The 19121-nt window shown below is 44.9% G+C and overlaps 1 protein-coding gene across 1 annotated transcript in view; it reads right to left on the reverse strand.

Moving 5' to 3' along the window:
* Positions 1-18881, reverse strand: part of ASPG (asparaginase) — a gene marked incomplete in the record, with an annotated part of 142614 nt that extends 123733 nt beyond the window's left edge. The window contains 1 exon segment of the mRNA XM_077467569.1: positions 18466-18881. Coding sequence (XP_077323695.1) covers positions 18466-18760 — 295 coding nt within the window.
* Positions 18882-19121: the final 240 nt, after the last annotated feature.

Here is a 19121-nt window from a genome sequence, read left to right on the forward strand (position 1 = left end):
GCTTTAGGGCATGAGGCATGAAAATGCCATATAAATTCTGCCTAACACTTTGCAAAAGATGCATTCTGAAGGCATTGTGTGGTAACCTTACTACTCAACCACACATAATGCCTTCAGAATGCATATTTTGCAAAGTGTTAGGCAGAATTTATATGGCATTATGCCTCTTGACCTAAAAGTGGTGGTGTTTAACACCACAAAAATGCTGGTCAACATACAATAACACTATGTAATTGTAATCATTATTACATACATAGTGTTATTGTAGAGTCGATTGAGCAGTATTTTTGTGGTGAGTAATTGTAATGTAAAACATACCTGAGGAGGTAACCGTTTTCAAGGAAGGAAGCAAGGAGGAACCAAGCCCAGCCCACCAAAAGCACTGCTCAACACTGTGGCTGTGCAAAAATATGGCCAATACAACACTGAAGGCAGCCATGAGCCATCCCAACATAAATACACTAATACAGCCCAACAAGAACACAACACAGTCATGAGTGCAAAAGGTTGGGGGCCTGTGTTATCTACTCCATTGCAATGCTATATTTTAGCATTGCAATGGAGGAAGGTTAGCATATCAACATGCTCTGATGTTAGGCTTGCTCTTTTTTTAGTCACAATGTTGCCAGCAACTGAGAAAAGACTTTCAGATGGTGTTGATGTTGCCGGGACACAGACAAGTAACTCTTTGCCAGCATGGCCAAGATGGGAAACCTCTATTTATTTTCCTTCCACCATTTCAGCGGATTTTCTTCCTTTAGAATAGCCTGCTCACTGAAATACATGTGTATATCATTCCGCACAACTTCACTGTGGGTTTCTTGATCTTGGATGTGACCAGTGTCATCGTCGCCATTACTGTGGTGGCCATCTGAATCTGAAGAACCGAGCAAAGTGTCTAACAGAGACACTTGCCTCTTCTCAGAAAATTTCATGTCTGCACTGGTTGACCGTTGTTCCTCACATCGATGTTGCGTTTGCTCTTCCTTGTATCTTCTTTTCACTTCAAGAGCAAGAGCTTGGACCGTGAGGTGAACTTTTAAACTGTCCTCTGCTGGCAGGAATTTTAGTTTGCGGAATCTGGGGTCCAGGGCTGCTGCAATAAGACATATATTTTCTCCACCATCATCTCTGAATTTAGTTTCCCGCTCCCATCTTGAGGTCATCTCCTGTGCAGCAACACTTTGGAAAGCTTTGACTGCTGCTGTCTCGCAAATTGTGCTCTGTATGGATTTCTGGAGGCCTTTTACCAGAGGAGGTAGAGCGGAAGCAGTCACATAGGACTCTCCACTCAAGAAAACAGTAGCACACTCAAATGGCTTCAGGACTTGTTCCACTTTCTCAAGTAAGCTCCACTGATCATGTTTTAAATCTAGGAAGCGCTTCCCTCGTGGTGCGGCATCGGAAAGAGTTGCAGTCACAGGCCACCTCTGTTCAAGCAGGCGGCTGATCATGTGTAAAGTACTGTTCCATCTTACGGATACATCATTTATTAGTGTGTGCTCAGGGGTACCCATTTGTTGCGGCTTTGCTTTAAGCTTCATAGTGGCAAGCTCACTTTTTTTTTTAAATGTTCCACAAGGCACTTTGCAGCCCTCAGGGTCTTGCTGATCAGGTGATCCCTCGGGGCACGGTTGACAACTAACTGCAATGTATGACCAGCACACCTGAGAGAAGAGATGCCATGCTTTTCTTCCAAAATACGCAGAGCAGTGACAACATTTGCAGCGTTATCGTGGACAACTACATTTACATTGGCCATGGATATCTCAAACTTTTCAGCTGCTTTTTCCACCCAGTTAGCAATGTTTTCAGCTGTGTGCCGATCTTCAAGTGGCATAGTGGTCAGATTGTACGATGCAAGATTCCAGTCTTCATTGATGAAGTGGCATGTGACACCCAAGTATGCCTCTGTGGCAATGCTGGTCCATGCGTCTGTGGTGAGAGCTATTTTTGATTTCACATCTTTGAGTGAGGCTTTCAATCTTTCAAAATTCTCCTCATATTTCTTCTCCATCAGTTTAGTGAAATGGGACCTGGAGGGAAGTGTGTATCTTGGGTAAAACGCGTTGATCATCTCACAAAATCCTTGACCGTCTACAGTAAAAAGAGGTCTCATATCTTTTACAATCATGTTGCGTATGCTATTGGTATATGCAACTGCAATTTGGGGTGTGCAAACAGTGACATCCTTTTTATGGAAGAACTCCTGTACACAGCTTTGCCTCTTCCTGAGGAAAAAAACAAAACAAAAAAAAGACACACAATATTAATTAACATTTAGGAACCTGAACCAAGTTTAACCAACATGAATGCTCAATGCTAATAATGTACTTGTACTGCGTATTTAAAAGAGGGTACGGGTAGGGTAGTAAATGTCTGTCTGCAATTAAATAATATTATATTGTTGCTGCTCTGTGTATAGGAAGAAAAGCATGGCATCTCTTCTCTCAGCTCATACATTGCCGAAAGTTGTCAAATTCAATGCCTTGTGAATGTGAAACATTTAAAAAAAAAAAAACAGATGGGCATTAAAAAAAAAAAAAAATGAGCAAAGCAGCACAGCAACAATTATGTACCCCCTGAGCATGCACTAATAATGATGCATCTTACTTACTAGCAGTAGCAGCATGAGCATATAAAATATATTAATAAATATTGACCACAAATTACTCCCATTGTCTCCCAAAACGAACAAAATATTAGCAAGTAGTACTTACAAAGATGTCTCGTCGGTTTGAGGCCGTAGTGTGCCAGGATGTTTTCTTCTGAGGTGCTCGTGCATCGCAGTAGTGCTGCCGTGGTACGCCATTTCGGTTTTGCAGAGGGAACAAAGGGCCATTTTATCTGGCCTCTGTTTAAAGAATTCCCATACCTTTGAAAGTCGTGGTCTGGCTTTTTCGTGGGTTGCACCGGAAATTTTTTCCCCATTCCCAGGGGCATCAGCAGCAGCTGCCGCCGCCATTTACCCGCGAGATGACACGCGCGTGACACGTCGACGGCATTCACGCATGTCGACGTATTTTCGTAGTCGACATAGTCCGTTACGCCGTCGTGGCAGCTCTACATTACTCTCACAGTTACTAAGGCATTCTTTCCTCCATTAGTCATGTAGTAGACCGAGAAACTTGTTCCACTGTACAGGCTTGCATTCAAGTTACATCAGACAAACCAAGAACAGGGTCATTAGTGACAGAGAATTTCTAGCAATTGTGGCCTACAAGGTTTATGGGATTGTGTTTGTTATTCCTCAAAAGAGACACAATTATATTACTGTGTGGGGGGGGGGAAACACCCAAAAAAAAAAAATTTATATATATATATATATATATATATATATATATATATATATATATATATATATATATATATATATATATATATATATATATATATATATATATATATATATATATATATATATTTTATATATATATATATATATAAACAGTTTGGGCCCACCCCATCATAAGTGTCTTGCTATGCCTCATGGGACTTGTAGTTCTGCAACAGCTGGAGGTCCACTAATCCCTGCTATACATGAAACTGAAGAGCCCATTCATTCCTTCACGGTCTGATGCATTGTATTAAAAGTGGTTGTAAACCCTTACAAACCACTTTGACCTACAGGTAAGCCTAGATTAAGGCTTACCTGTAGGTCCAAGAAATATCTCCTAAACCTACACGGTTTAGGAGATATTTGCCGAACGACGGGCATCGCTGTCTACGGCGCATGCGCCATAGACAGCGGCACGCAGGAGTACTGAGTGCGCAGCTGTCAACGGCGATATGCCACGAGTGGCGGCTCCCGTGCGCATGCGCGGGAGTGACGTCATCATGGCTTCGTCGAATGACAGCAGCGGAGCAGCGAGAACCACCCAGAAGATGAATGCGCCGGACTACAGCGGACATCGATGACTTCGCTGGCTCCTGTGTCAAGTAAGTGACACATAATGGACTACTATGCGATGCACAGTAGTCCATTATGCTTTACCTTTGCAGGGAATGAAAGAGGAAGTAAACCCATCAGGGTTTACTTCTTTTAAGGAAACTCCGTGAACTATGTTTTGAGATCATGAGGGCAGATGTCATTGTCCTGTTATGATAACCAAGCAGAATTGGAGCCCCCCCCCCCCCCATGGCATGATGATAAACACACATGGGTGTGTAGGACTTCTTGAGATAAGGAAACATTCCGCACTGTAGATATTTGAGTCAGTGGAGTTGTATTTGTTAGCAGTACCTGTAACTCAATACCAGGAGGCCACATGATATATGTAGAAAAGTATACATTTACAGAGCAACAAGGTCACATAACTTCACTGGCTACAAGTGTAAACAGTTAAATGTCTGAGCAAGGTCTTCTGCTCAATGTTTTATTAGGCTACAGAGCAAAATGCAACAAAATATTACATAAAAGGTGGGAGGATTACCTTGGAGGAAAAAAAATAAATAAATAAAAAAATAAAAAAAAACACATTTCTGTCTAAGGCTGGGTTACCACTGCTGTGATGTCTGAGATCGGATGTGATTTGTACCGCACTGAAGTGCAAATCACCTGCGATCTCTGTGTGATGCGATTTCAGCCAAAAAGATAGTATTCAATTTTTTTTGGTCTGCAACAGAAGCGGATTGCGTGGGTGTTCACACCATGCGATGCGATTTCTGTCCGCGTTTGCAGATCGCAGTGTGATATGTGAACTGATTTGGGGGGGTGTCATTAACTTTTAACTGACACTCCCTGCAGTTCGCATGGGGCAGTGTGAACTGCCGCCAGGAGAAATGCGATGCGGGAACCCGCAGTAGATTTGCAGCGCTCCCGCATAGCAGCAGTGGGAACCAGCCCTAAGGGTACTAAAAATATAAAGCAGTCGTGAACCACCACCACAACTGACTTGATTTCTTGTACAGAAACCGTTTTTTTTCCCCTGAAAAACAAACTGCCAGCTCTGGTCGGAAACGCTGTACTAACGACACAACCTTAATACAGCGTTCTTCCCCGCCGAGCCGTTTTCTGACAGGGGGCCGAGAACACTGATCGGGAGTTGGTCAGCTGCTGGTTTTCCAGCATGCACATCAGACAGACCCACACACGGGACGAATGTCAGCTGTTCCGTTTTGTGTGAACTAGCCAATGTCTCCTGACATTCGGCCCATGTTTACAGTCCTTAAGGCTGCCCATACACTATACGATTTTCCTTTAAAATGACCAAAACCATACTATATGGGGGAGGTCAAACCTAAACACTTTCAATTTGTAAGGCCCTTGCACTACATAGTTGAAGGTAAATCTTAGACTGGCCATACATCTATAGATTATCTGCAGATTTTCTATGGTCAGATGGAAAAAGTGGAACAGATTCCTCCACCTACGCTGAACTGTGTGGATGGAGGAATCTCACACTGGCTTCCATATATTGCTAGTTGGCCCCACTGGCTCTCACATTCTGATTGGCTGCAGGCATCGTTTAGGTTGAGAGCTAGCGGGACTGACTAGCAAGATCCTGAAGCTTGGCCTAGTGGGAGATTCCTCCATCCACACAGTTTAGCATACATGGAGAAATCTGTTGCACTTTTTCCCATCTAACCATAGAAAATCTGCAGATAATCTATAGGTGTATGGCCAGCTTAAAGGATATTGAACAAGATAATTGTATAATGTATGGCCAGCTTTACTTGCAATTTCAACAGAGGATAGCCATTGTAAAGGGCGAAACAGATTCACTTACACCCAATCCTTATAGGAAGGGAGGTGCATGTGAAAAGCATTGGGCCAAGTAGCTCTGCCATAAGTGATGCCAGTGAATCATACCTTATAGAAGATTTTCATTCATCTCTCTCCCCCCCCCCCCCCCCCCCCCAACCAAATTCTGAATGGAGGAAAAGCAAAAGAAAGAAAAGCATAAGCTGCAAGAGGGGGATGCAGTAGACTTGTGGGTGGTTTTACTTTTATCTGGAATTCATCGCTTCCCTGTGTGGGAAAGCACAGATTTCCCTTAAAACGTGACTGTAAAGTATTTTTTTCCCCTATACAAAATGGATTATACTTGCCTGTCCTGTTGCAGTGGATTTGCACAGAGCAGCCCAAATTATCCTCTTCTCGGGTCCTTCCCTCCCTCCTGTCCATTCAGACACAGAGCCCCACCCCCTCTCTCCTGATTGGCTAACTGACTGACCGTAGCGGGAGCTGCAGTGTCTCAGCCAATCAGGAGAGAGAGTCTCGGGCAGCAAAGCCACTCGTGGACATCGTTGGATAGAGAGGGGGCTTAGGTGAGTATTAGGGGGGCTGCTACACACACACACAAGGTTTTTTATCTTAATGCATAGAACGCATTAAGATAAAAACCTTCTGACTTAACAAACCCTTTAAAGTTGGTTTCACACTGTCCCCTCTGCACCATTGTGCGTTATGCTACACATTAACCTGTTGCATTTAGGGTTAAAGTATTACTAAACCCACGACAGTAAAATCAGTCTGTATATGCAGTAAAGCATGCTCGTTATACTCACTGTGGAACCTAAGGGGTTAATCCCCTGCATTGTGTAAAAAGGCTGCTTGATCCTGTATGCACAGATCCTCCCCTTTTTGCATTGTCTCCAAAACATGTCTGGATAAGACAGTTACTTGGGTCACTCTGCACATGCTCAGTTTGGTGTGTATCACTAGAGTTTATTTTCTTTGGAGAGTGCATGTGATCAGCACAGGGCCAATCGACACTGTCCAGACAGAGGGTCAGGGGTCCTGCATCCCGATAGGACAGCTAATGCAGAATGAAAACTCCTCCTACAAGCTTTAACCAGGAACTGATAGAAGTCACAAGACTGCTATATACTGCTGATGAAAAAAGGTATTAAGCAGCTTATATTTACTGAAATTATTGCATTTCAAGATATAGTGAATGCAGGGCCCTGGGTTTAGTAACACTATAAAGCAAAGCTCCGCCCATATCGAGGGGGGGTAGGTAACTGGTTTTGACAGATACCCACTACCACTCCCGGGTGACTTTGCCAAAAACAAAAGTGCCAAGGGGGACATAAACGTCAGCTTTCGCACCTATTGGTAGTGTAATAGGTAGTAAGCTTGTATGACAAAATAGAGCCATATTCTTATTTTTGGCTGGTGCTATCTTTTTAATCGCTGCCTTGGGAAACGCCTGAACAACTATTAAAATATGGATTTTCAGAAAGTCAGTATTTGCAGCATGCTCAGCTTGCCATCACCTCCCTTGGGGCAGGGCAGGGGTAGGGAACGTCGGCTCTCCAGCTGTTTTGAAACTACAAGTCCCATGAGACATTGCAAGACCCTGACAATCACAGGCATGACTCCCAGAGGCAGAGGCATGATGGGATTTGTAGTTTCAAAACAGCTGGAGAGCCAAGGTTCCCTACCCCTGGGGCAGGGAGACTGACTGCTCGTGCATTGCAGTGTGGGGAGTGGAATGTTTTTTGATGTTTTTATTAGTGTTTTAAAGGGATTGTAGAGGTTAATTTTTTTACTTTCTAAATAGGTTCCTTTAAGCTAGTGCATTGTTGGTTCACTTAAAGTGATTGTATAGTCGATTTAGGTACTTTTACCTACAGGAAAGCCTATAATAAGGCTTACCTGTAGGTGAAAAAAAATATCTCCTAAACGTGTACGGTTTAGGAGATATTCCCTCGCAATGCGCCGCTGACTGCAGCGGCGCATGCGCACAGGGGATTCTCGGCTGGAAGTCCGGCCGACTCCGGACCCTGCCGGGAAGAAATCTCCTGTGCGCATGCGCGGGAGTGACAATATCGCGGCTCCAGCCACTCACAGCGCCGGAGCCGCGATACCCGGAAAGAACGCAGAGGGAGCATGTCAGCTCCCTCAGCGTGGATCGGACCAGATGTCGGAGCCTCGTTCTAAGGTATTTCATAATGAGCTAGTATGCGGTGCATACTAGCTCATTAGGCCTTTTCCTTTGCAGGTGAGTTAAGAAAAAAAAAATTCAGCAGGTATACAACCTCTTTAACTTTTCCTTCGATTTTTTTTTCTAAATGTTTTTTTTCCCTTTGTCTGAATTTCTCACTTCCTGTTTCTCCTCCGTAAACTTCACGCCATCATCTGAGCGGTGTTTACTGAGGAGAAACAGGAAGTGAGAAATTCAGACAAAGAAAAAAAAATAGAAATAAAAATATTTTCAAAGGAAAAGGTAAGTGAACCAACAATGAACTAGCTTAAAGGAACCTATTTAGAAAATAAAAAACTAACCTTAAAGAGGAGCTGCACCTAAAAAAAAAATATTAAAAGCCAGCAGCTACTAATATTGCAGCTGCTGACTTTTAATAATATCACACTTACCTGTCCCAGGTTCCAGCGATGTCGGCGGCAGATGACGAGCGATCGCTCGTCTCGCTGCAGCCACCGCCGCCATCCTCTGTCAGGGAATCGGGAAGTGAAGCATGAGGGCTTCACTGCCCGGTTCCCTACTGCGCATGCGCGAGTCGCGCTGCACTGGTTCCCCGCTGTGTCTCTGGGAACTGTGCGTTTCCCAGAACACAACGGGGGGGGGGGGGGGGGGTGGGCGGAGTGATGCGGGGGTCTGGCCGGAAGTGTGTGCAGTTACCTGGATTATCCAGGTAACTGCACCCCCCTCCCCCCCGAAAGGTGCCGATTGTGGCACCGGAGGGGGGAGGGATAATACTAGCGGAACTTCCCCTTTAGGGTGAAGAACCGCTTTAACAACCCCTTTAAACATGTGGCCCTCAGGGTGGCTGGCAGTGCTGAAAACAAACATATACAGCACTTACTTCAAAGATTTTCTTCTTATATATTTTTTGTGCCTGAAATTTCTACACTGAAATCATGGCTTTCACTACAAAATAGTCAGGCAAAAATAGCATTGCTGGCTACATATAAAAGCAGGTGCCAACATTCTGCCATTCAAGATAACTAATCTAAACTGAACAAATATTTTGCAAAGTCCTATCACAAAAACTGATAAGAATGTGCCAAACACAATCTGTACAGAGTAAGGGGCTTAAATGATCAACAAAACTCTCATAGCTTGCCACTAAATCTCATGAAAAATCACACTATCAAGCTAAGCAAAAAAAAAAAAAAAAAAAAAAAAAGTTGTTTAACCACTTGAACCCCCGAGACTTTTTTTTTTAAAATATATATATATATATATATATATATATATATATTTTTACTACACTTGTTTACAAGTTAAAATAATTTATTTTGCTAGAAAATGACTTAGAATAAAAATAAATATATATATAAATGTTTGGGGGTTTGAACACCCTAGAGAATAAAATGATGGACCTTGCAATACTTTGTCACACCGTATTTGTGACACAGTCTTACAAGCCCACTTTTTTTATTTTTGAAAAAATACACTCTTTCAAATAAAAATAATGATAATAACAATAAAACAGTAAAATTAGTTATATTTCTTCATGATGCTTGTTTTGCGTTAGTGGAGGTCTAGGGCTAAAATGATTGCTCTCACTCTAACAATTGTGGGGATACCTCACATGGGTGGTTTGAATACAGTTTTCATACACGGGCGCTACTCACGTATGTGTTCGCATCAGGGTTTACTTCCTCTTTAAAGGTTAAGTTCACCTTCGGAAACATGTTGCATGTTCCTACAGTTTTTAGGGTTGAACATGCAATATGTTCCCAATGCTGCAGCCACTGTGCGATCCCCCCCTATTAACAGCAGTATGGGGAGAAATCAGTGCCGCCGTGTCATTCAGTCACACAGCCCTGTGTGTGAATGCACTACAAGCCCTGGCATCCTATGCGCTTGTCGGTTTGTAGTTCATAGACTCTTCCTGTCACACTGTATCTGCTTGCCCGCATGGGATTTATAGGTACACTTAAGAGTTGGCAGAGAAGTTGGTGGGAACATTTAAAGCTGGCCATTTATCAAGCAATTTTCTTTCCTTCAACCATAGGTTGAAAAAGAAAATGATTAAAGTTCCCCATCAACACATTCACTACATCAGTGATTCTCAACTAGGGTTCCTCCAGAGGTTGTAGGGGTTCCTTCAGCATTGGGCCATTTCTGCCTCTCAGATAAGTTCCCACTGACTCCATTGATCTTTTTGGCTATCTTTAAGAAGGTAATTCTTCTCACTGACCAGAAGTGTAAGGACCATTTTTCCCACTGACCAACACACTAGAGCAGTGATGGCAAACCTTGGCACTCCACATGTTTTGGAACTACATTTCCCATGATGCTCATGCACTCTTCATTGCAGTTGAGCATCATGGGAAATGTAGTTCCAAAACATCTGGGGTGCCAAGGTTCGTCATCACTGCACTAGAGTATCATGAGTTGTAGATTTAAAATTTTTAGCAGGTGGTTCCCCCCGAGACTGGAGAACTATTTCAAGGGTTCCTTTGTGTTGAAAAGGTTGAGAAAGGCTGCCCTACATTATTATATTCTGACAGCAGGTTTTGCCACCATCAGAATACAATGATACTACAGCCAGCTGCAGAGGGCAACAGTACACGTAAAGACCAAAAGTACAAAAAAACAAAACAAAATAAAATATAAAAACTACAGCCCCTAGCGATAATCACTATGCTTCTTCCAGTGGGGACAGCCTCCCCTGCCGGGAGAAGACATTCGCTGGCAGGGGGGAATCCCGCATCAACATGGTCTGTGGAGGGTAACCCATGGCTGCAGGAAAGTAATTTGCTCCATGTATGGCCACCCTTAAAGAGGAAGTAAACCCCAATGGGTTTACTTCCTCTTTCATTCCCTGCAAAGCTAAAGCATAATGGACTACTATGCATCGCATCGTAGTCCATTACGTGTCATTTACCCGACACAGGAGCCAGCGAAGTCACGCTGTCCCCTGTAGTCCGGCGCATCCATCTTCTCGGTGAGTCTTGCTGCTCCGCCGCTGTCATTCGGCGAAGCCGCGATGACGTCACTCCCACGCATGCGCACGGGAGCCGCCACTCGCGGCATATTGCCGTTGACGGCGGCGCGCTCAGTGCGTGTCGCTGTCTACGGTGCATGCGCCATCGACAGCGGTGCCTGTCTTTCGGCAAATATCTCCTCAATAGTGTAGGTTTAGGAGATATTTCTTGGACCTACAGGTAAGCCTTAATCTAGGCTTACCTGTAGGTCAAGGTGTGTTGTAAGGGTTTACAACCACTTTAAGCTACTTCTGAAAATGTTGATTTACTGACCGCCAACCGGACTGACCGGCCTCAATTCTCTAAATACCCCAAACCCAAAATATTCAGCCAGAGAGCAGCATTAACAGTTAATTAGCAATATTGCATAATTAGCATTTATTGAAGTTGGCAATGGCAGCCCCATAGGTCTATTTCACCCAGTTTTGGTCAAACATCAGGAAAAAGGGAATCTCTGTTCCAAGATTCCAAATCAACAACGCTTCCACATATGGTTCTCACCTATTATTATTTAATTAGGCCTCATTCGCACACCCCTGCAAAGGGGTCATCTTCACCCTCAAGCGATACACAGGTGTTCCGTGTAGACTGACTGTTCAATTCAATGACAGACTGCATGGATCTCCACACTTTCCAAAGTGTACACCAGTACAGGTCCAATGTATGGATCGGGGCGCAATACATCTGCATTCTGACCCGTGCGGCTATACACTGGATGTTTGTGGAGATCGACACAACCCGTCACTGATTTTAACAGGCTGCCTGCACAAAACACCTGTGCATCCCACGTGGGTGAGGACTGAAAAGCCCATGTGATTGAGGCCATAAGTAAAACAGAATGTAGCTAGATGAGTAGGACCCAGTGGTAAAGGCAAACATACAACTGGTTTTCCAAAGGGGGTTAAACCGGAGAGCAATTGAATTCAGAGTTTAACCAGGAATGAAACCTAAAAAAAAAAATAATAATAATAAAACACTAAAACATGCTCAGGTTTCCAGTTACCTACATGAATCTCAGCCATAGAGTTCTACTCCAACCAGCTATTTTACATTCTACATTGCTCTGACTGCTACACAAACAAAAGGGAAAGAAGAGGTGAAGTGCGATGAAGCAGGGTGGTGCTGAGAGACTGCTGCCGATCCAGCAGTTCTACTTATCTTATGGAAAGAGGCTTCACTCAAAGACACACTGGTAGTTCTTTCTGTAGGCTTCGTGTACACGGGGCGTTATTCAACCTCTCCTGAGCAATTTAACTTGACAGCTAGAAACGGGCATCTAAAAACCTGTGTTTAGCCGCGTTTGCAGGTTGTGCCTAGCCGTGCTTGGATCTAAAAGCATTTGGAAAAAAATATATATTTTTTTGGTTAAAATGAAAAAGCCTGTAAACTAAAAGCGAATTACCGCCTTTAACAGTTTTTCACAAGCTGTACTGATAATATAACAGTAGGAGAGTTCATGATCAGCTGAAAAAAAAATGCCCAACTTCTCCTAAACGTCCGTTTACCAGCAGCAGTGTACATGAGACCCAACATGCCCAAAATGCCTTGTTTTATCTGTACAATTAGGCCCCATGCACATGAGATGCCGGTGAAACTCTGCTCTGCTGAACACGTTTATATAAAAAATAAAAATAAAAAAAACACGTTTTGCGTTTATAAACGTTTGTAAAGATAACATCATATAGACCCTCCCCAAGCTCAGAAAGCATGTATTATTAAAGGGTTGTAAAGGGAATTTTTTTAAAACAACATATTGTACTTGCCTCCACTGCACAGCTCGAGTCGCCCCAAACTTGTTCTTCTGGGGTCCCTCAGCGGCTGTCTCGGCTTCCCACCGCAAGTACTTCTCCCACGCATGGTGAGAAGCACCTGCTGGCGCGCTCCCGTGATACGGCCAGCGGCTATAGCCGCTCACTGTAATCGCTAGGCCCCGCCTCCCAGGGCGGGGGCTGGGGGCGTGGGCACTATCAGATGTTTTTTCACCTTAATGCTAAGAATGCATTAAGGTGAAAAAACTTTTACCTTTACAACCCCTTTAACTATTTCTGCCATTTTGATCAGAGTGAGCAGCAGCAGAGAGAGCAGTTTTACACTTGCCTCTCTTTCTTTGTTTTTTGGAAATGGATCCCATATTGAATATATGTCAGGAAATGCTCCTGATGTTGCTCTTGATGAGGAAGCAACGTTATCACAAATTGCGTGAGAGGTCCTGAGTCAGAGCTAGTCGATATTGGACCCATCCGTTGATGGCACAGCGAATGTCCGTTGGATATTTCACAAACATGTATGTACAGCTGTGTACCTACCCTGACAAGTCTTTTAATTTTACCCATATGTCCATTGTCACATTTGATCTGCTCTTAGAAAAAGTACGACCCGGTCTGACATGCATGGACACCAATATAAGAAACAGTCCTTCACCAGAGGAACATGTGACTTTCAGGTATGTGCATATATATCTATAGATGTACAGATGAATTTTATTTCTCTGTCCTTTATTTTTATTGTCTATTTGAAGCAAATTTAAACGTTAATACAATTTATTAAATTATCTAACAGTCTTGTGGCAATTTTTTTTAAATATTTTTTCATGGTTTACCATCATATTTATGAGTTTTCATGTCCAAAAAATTGGGTTCCTTTAAAAACACAAATGTGGCTAAAATCGGTTGCCGCGTTTATGTGTGTAATTTATGCTCCAAGAACGCCTGATGGCGCTCCCTGCATGTTGGGCCTCTGTATGTGGCCACACTGTGTAAAAGTCTCACACATGTGTTATCACCATAATCAGAAGTCTCTGGAATGAATCCCCTTTTTAATGCATGCCAATATTCGGTTTGCTTTGTTAGCAGCAGCTTGGCATTGCTGAGCCTATCATCTACTAGGACCCCCAGGTCCTTTTCTATCCTAGATACCCCCAGAGGTTCTCCCCCCAGTGTATAGATTGCATTCATATTTTTGCCATCCAAAATGCATTGTTTTTGTGTGTTCTAAGAGGAAAACTGAACCTTGTCTGAAAACACCAGCCTGCTGATTTTCCAGCATGCCCATTCTGCCGATGACCAGTCAAATACTGTCCCTCGTCAGATAGTGTCCGCTGTGTACTGTCACTGTGCATGCGCATTACACATGACAAGCAGATTCCGAAAATAGCCAAAGATTAACAGCGCCTGCGCCGTGAGTCCAGGTTCAAGCTCCACCATCCAAGTGGACATAGAGTTAGAATAAAAAGAGCCGAGCGAAGAGAGGCCGTGCCTGAAGCGAAGGGTGGCGAGCGACCCTCTGTGCAGTCCCATGATCACTTGAATTTCTGAAGCTCCTTATGCTCCGTACCGCGCCTGTGCAGTACGGGGCAGACAGTATTCAATAGGTGGACCTTTTTGGACAGAACACCCGCTTCAGGCTGATGTACATACGAGCCGAATGTTGGCTGGTCCCTGTTGAACCGGACGATATGCGGCACATGTGCACCAGGCTTAGGACAGCGGTTCCCCTTTGTTATGGAGAGAAATTCCAATATTTTAGAGCTGTCCCCAGGAGGTGAGGGGAAACGATGGTCACCAGAACACACAGACGGGTGAATCTACTCAGTGAGGACACAGCATTAAAAACGTTATAGGAGGTCTAACCTCTCCACACTATATCCAAAACTAAACTAAACAAGAGCAAAAAGTTACGCCTGCCCTCATTGCTGCAAAAAGCCTCTTCACTTAGCCCTGTCAGGCCTGGCTCACACCTATGCAGGTTGCATTGAGAGGTCTTTTTTATCCCAGATCTCATATTTTTCTATTACAAGGGATGTTTACTTTTTTTGTTTTTTTTTTAGTGTAAAAATAAAAGTAAAAAAAAAATAAATAAATGTAAATGTAGCGCTCGCATATGAAAACAGTGTTCAAACCACGCATTAGGTATCACTGCGATCGGTAGAGCGAGAGGAATAATTCTAGTCCTAGAACGCCTCTGTAGTGCAAATCATGCAACCTGTAGAATTTTTTTTAAATGTCGCCTATGGAGATTTTTAGGTTAAAGAGGAGGGCCGGTTTAAAAAAATAAAATAAAAATTAAAAGTCAGCAGCTGCAAACACTGTCGCCCGCGATGTCGGCCGCTCAAAGGCTGACCCGTCCTTCGGCTCTCGGCGCCGCCATTTTAGCTAAGGGAGACAGGCAGTGGAGCCTTGCGGCTTCAGTGCCCGTTTCCTACTGCGCATGCGCGAGTCGCCCAGCGCTTTGTGAATGGGGTGCACGGTGTTCTGGGACACACAGTTCCCAGAACACAGCGCGACCCATTACCCAGAAGACGCCGCACGGAGGAGAGAAGACAGAAGATCCCCGCGGAGGAGGAAGAGGCAGATTAGGACGATGTGCCTAGCAACAGGGATTTCTGGTAAGTAAAAAAAAAAAAATTCTCATTTTTTTTTTCAGATTTTTTTCTAAATTTTAATGTATTTTTGTTTTTCAGAGTGGCCCTCTACTTTAAGTGTCACCATTCCACGAGCAGGCGCAATTTTGAAATGTGGAATGTCGGGTATCAATTTACTCAGAGTAACATTATCTTTCACAATATATATAAAAAAAAAAGTCTCTTTTAATTCAAGAAAGTTTATTTAAAAAAAAAAAAAAATGTGCGCTTGGAAGACCGATGCACAAATACGGTATGACTGAATGTATTGCAACGACCGCTGTTTTATTCTCTAGGATGTTAGGGAAAAAAAAAGTATAATGTTTGGGGGTTCTAAGTAATTTTCTAGCAAAAAAAAAAAAATAATGTTTTTAACTTGTAAACACCACTCTAAAAAAAGAGGCCCGGTCTTAGTGGTTAAGGAACCAAAAACTAGAAAAAAGTCCCTGGCCCTTTCCATAAAATGCACAGAAGTGAATGTAACCCACATGAAATTATGTTAAATGGTAGGGGTGCAACGGATGAAAAAAACTCATGGATCGGATCGTTGCTCGGATCAGAATCACAGATCGGATCAGCAAATAACAACTGAATTTGCAGAAACATGGGAAAATTCCACCACCACATAGTCCCCACAGTAATATCCACAATCTCCCCCACTGTAATGTTGGCTGAGCATGGCTGGGTTTCGCCGAATATTGGCATAGTATGGAGGGATGGCTGTGACTGAAATGGTCACAGAGCAGTGCTGAGGGCACTATAGATGCAGCCCACAGCGCTGCTGCCATCCGATCTCTCCCCTCCACGGTACAGATCTGTACACAGAGGAGTGAGGAACCGGCGTCATCATGAAGCCGGTTTGTTTACAAGTCATTTGACGGAGCGATCACATTATAAACAGCCGACGGGTGCACCAAGATGGGCACGGCTCCGGAGCAAGGCTCGTGACGCGTGCCGATCCGAACAGGGTGACCCGTTCGGATTACGGCTCGGTGACGATCCGTTGCACCCCTATTAAATGGACTGTAGTGTGTTTCTGCAAAACTGAAAATGGGCTAAAAAAAAAAAAAAAAATGTATAGGTGTGAACAGGCCTCACTGGAGGTCAGTGCCTATTATGGGCTGGAGGAAGTCTGGAGAAGCCAAAGCATTTCAATCCAATCACTGTTGGGGGCTGCAATGCTTTGTAGACTCCACTGCAAATCATCAATAAATGCATATTTTCTATCAATGTGAGCACATTATTATTCTTTTTCTGTGAAAGGTGGAATTAGCCTTTTAGGCCTGGAGTGATAACAGACATTTTGTAACTTGTGGAAAACTTCATCCATAATCTTCTAGAGATGAAGGTTTTCACAGGTTACAGAAAAAGTTACATTGTACACAATCCGTACTTCCAATGACATCATTTAGAAGGCCCTGAAATGTAAAGTTATCATTTTTACTTATATTGGCACTGTCTGCAGAACAAGATTCAAAATCAGAGGACTGGTTGGGATCTCCTGTCTGTGTGATTGAAAGATCAGTATTGGGATCTTCTGTCCTTCCCACCAGATCATCAGTAATGGGATGAGAACTGGGATCTCTTGTACTGTTAGATGATCACCTATAGACAGGAGAGCCCCCGATTCCCCTGTGCAGGCAGGAGCCCTCCGATCCCCCTGTGCAGGCAGGAGATCCCCGATCCCCCTGTGCAGGCAGGAGCCCCCCGATCCCCCTGTGCAGGCAAGAGACCCCCGATCATCTATATGGCAGCACAATGACTAAGTGGTTAGCACTTCCGCTTAGCAATACTACGTTCATTAGCTTGAACCCCAACCACAGCTCCTGCATGGAGTTTGCATGTTCTCCCTGGGCGGGTTTCTTCCCACACTCCATAGACATGCTGGTAGGTTGATTGGCTAAAATTGACCCTGGTATGTGTATGCAATCATGTGAGATAAGGATCTTAGATTGTAAGTCACTCTTGGAGGGCAAGGACCAATATGAATGTACAATAAATATGTAAAGCATAAAACTGCAGGTGCTACATAAGTACCAGTAATAAATACTTATAGATAGGAGATTCTGGTCATCTGATATCATAAGAGATTCCCATACTAATCATCTGTACAGCAGGGATCCCCTGTCTGTAAGCAATGGGGGGGGGGGGGTTGTTTAGGAAAACCATCTATAGGCAATGGGGGGGGGGGGGGGGTTGGGATCTATCTCCTGTGTGTAGGTGATGGGGGTTGGGATCTATCTCCTGTGTGTAGGTGATGGGGGTTGGGATCTATCTCCTGTGTGTAGGTGATGGGGGTTGGGATCTATCTCCTGTGTGTAGGTGATGGGGGTTGGGATCTATCTCCTGTGTGTAGGTGATGGGGGTTGGGATCTATCTCCTGTGTGTAGGTGATGGGGGTTGGGATCTATCTCCTGTGTGTAGGTGATGGGGGTTGGGATCTATCCCCTGTGTGTAGGTGATGGGGGTTGGGATCTATCCCCTGTGTGTAGGTGATGGGGGTTGGGATCTATCCCCTGTGTGTAGGTGATGGGGGTTGGGATCTATCCCCTGTGTGTAGGTGATGGGGGTTGGGATCTATCCCCTGTGTGTAGGTGATGGGGGTTGGGATCTATCCCCTGTGTGTAGGTGATGGGGGGTGGGATCTATCCCCTGTGTGTAGGTGATGGGGGTTGGGATCTATCCCCTGTGTGTAGGTGATGGGGGTTGGGATCCCCTGTGTGTAGGTGATGGGGGTTGGGATCCCCTGTGTGTAGGTTATGGGGGTTGGGATCTATCCCCTGTGTGTAGGTGATGGGGGTTGGGATCTATCCCCTGTGTGTAGGTGATGGGGGTTGGGATCTATCCCCTGTGTGTAGGTGATGGGGGTTGGGATCTATCCCCTGTGTGTAGGTGATGGGGGTTGGGATCTATCCCCTGTGTGTAGGTGATGGGGGTTGGGATCTATCCCCTGTGTGTAGGTGATGGGGGTTGGGATCCCCTGTGTGTAGGTGATGGGGGTTGGGATCCCCTGTGTGTAGGTGATGGGGGTTGGGATCTATCTCCTGTGTGTAGATGATGGGGGTTGGGATCCCCTGTCGGTAGGTGATGGGGGTTGGAATCTATGCTATCACAGATGATGATGAGGTCCCCTCCCCCTCCTCCCCGGTAGACAAGTCACCTTCATTCTGGTACATCATGCCGATGGTCCCCCCGGTGTTCACCACCAGCACTCTGGCCTCGCTGGCCAGGCCGCTCAGACTCTCCAGGGATCCGGACAGGCTCTGGCTCTTGGACAGCTTCCTCTTTCGGGGGGTCTGGGCCGCCCGCGGGGTGACGGCACCGGAACTCTGCAGGGAGCAGCCGGCCATGGCTTCTTGCTCCAGCAGGTCGAGGTGGGTGTGGGAGAGGGCCTTGGAGAGCCGGGACACCGGGGTGCCTCGGGGGGGAATGCCATTCCTGTCCTCCTCCTCCATAACGATCGCCTGCGGTCACTACAAGTCACAATCACACGCCCCGCCCACCAGCCCTCTATCTGCACGTGTACGATAAACAGCCGCCTTTGAGGTCATAGGAGCGCCACACACCCCCTTCCGGGGGAGAAACGCCCCCACTGCAGGCACCAATCACAGAGCGGGCGGTTTGTTGTTGTAGGTGGAGGCGTGGCTCCTCTCCATCACTGCTACCCACGTGTTCTCCCTGCTCTGAGGGGGAGATGGAGGAGAGCAAGGAGGACCTGGCAGGGAAGGGTGTGCATGGATCTTTAACCGCTTCAGCCCCAGAAGATTTCACCCTCTTCCTGACCAGAGCACTTTTTCTGCACTTAGTCGCTTTAAC

This window comes from Lithobates pipiens, unplaced genomic scaffold (assembly GCF_037356315.1).
Source record: "Lithobates pipiens isolate NorthernLeopardFrog02 unplaced genomic scaffold, aLitPip1_a1.2 Scaffold_57, whole genome shotgun sequence".
Lineage (NCBI taxonomy): Eukaryota > Metazoa > Chordata > Amphibia > Anura > Ranidae > Lithobates > Lithobates pipiens.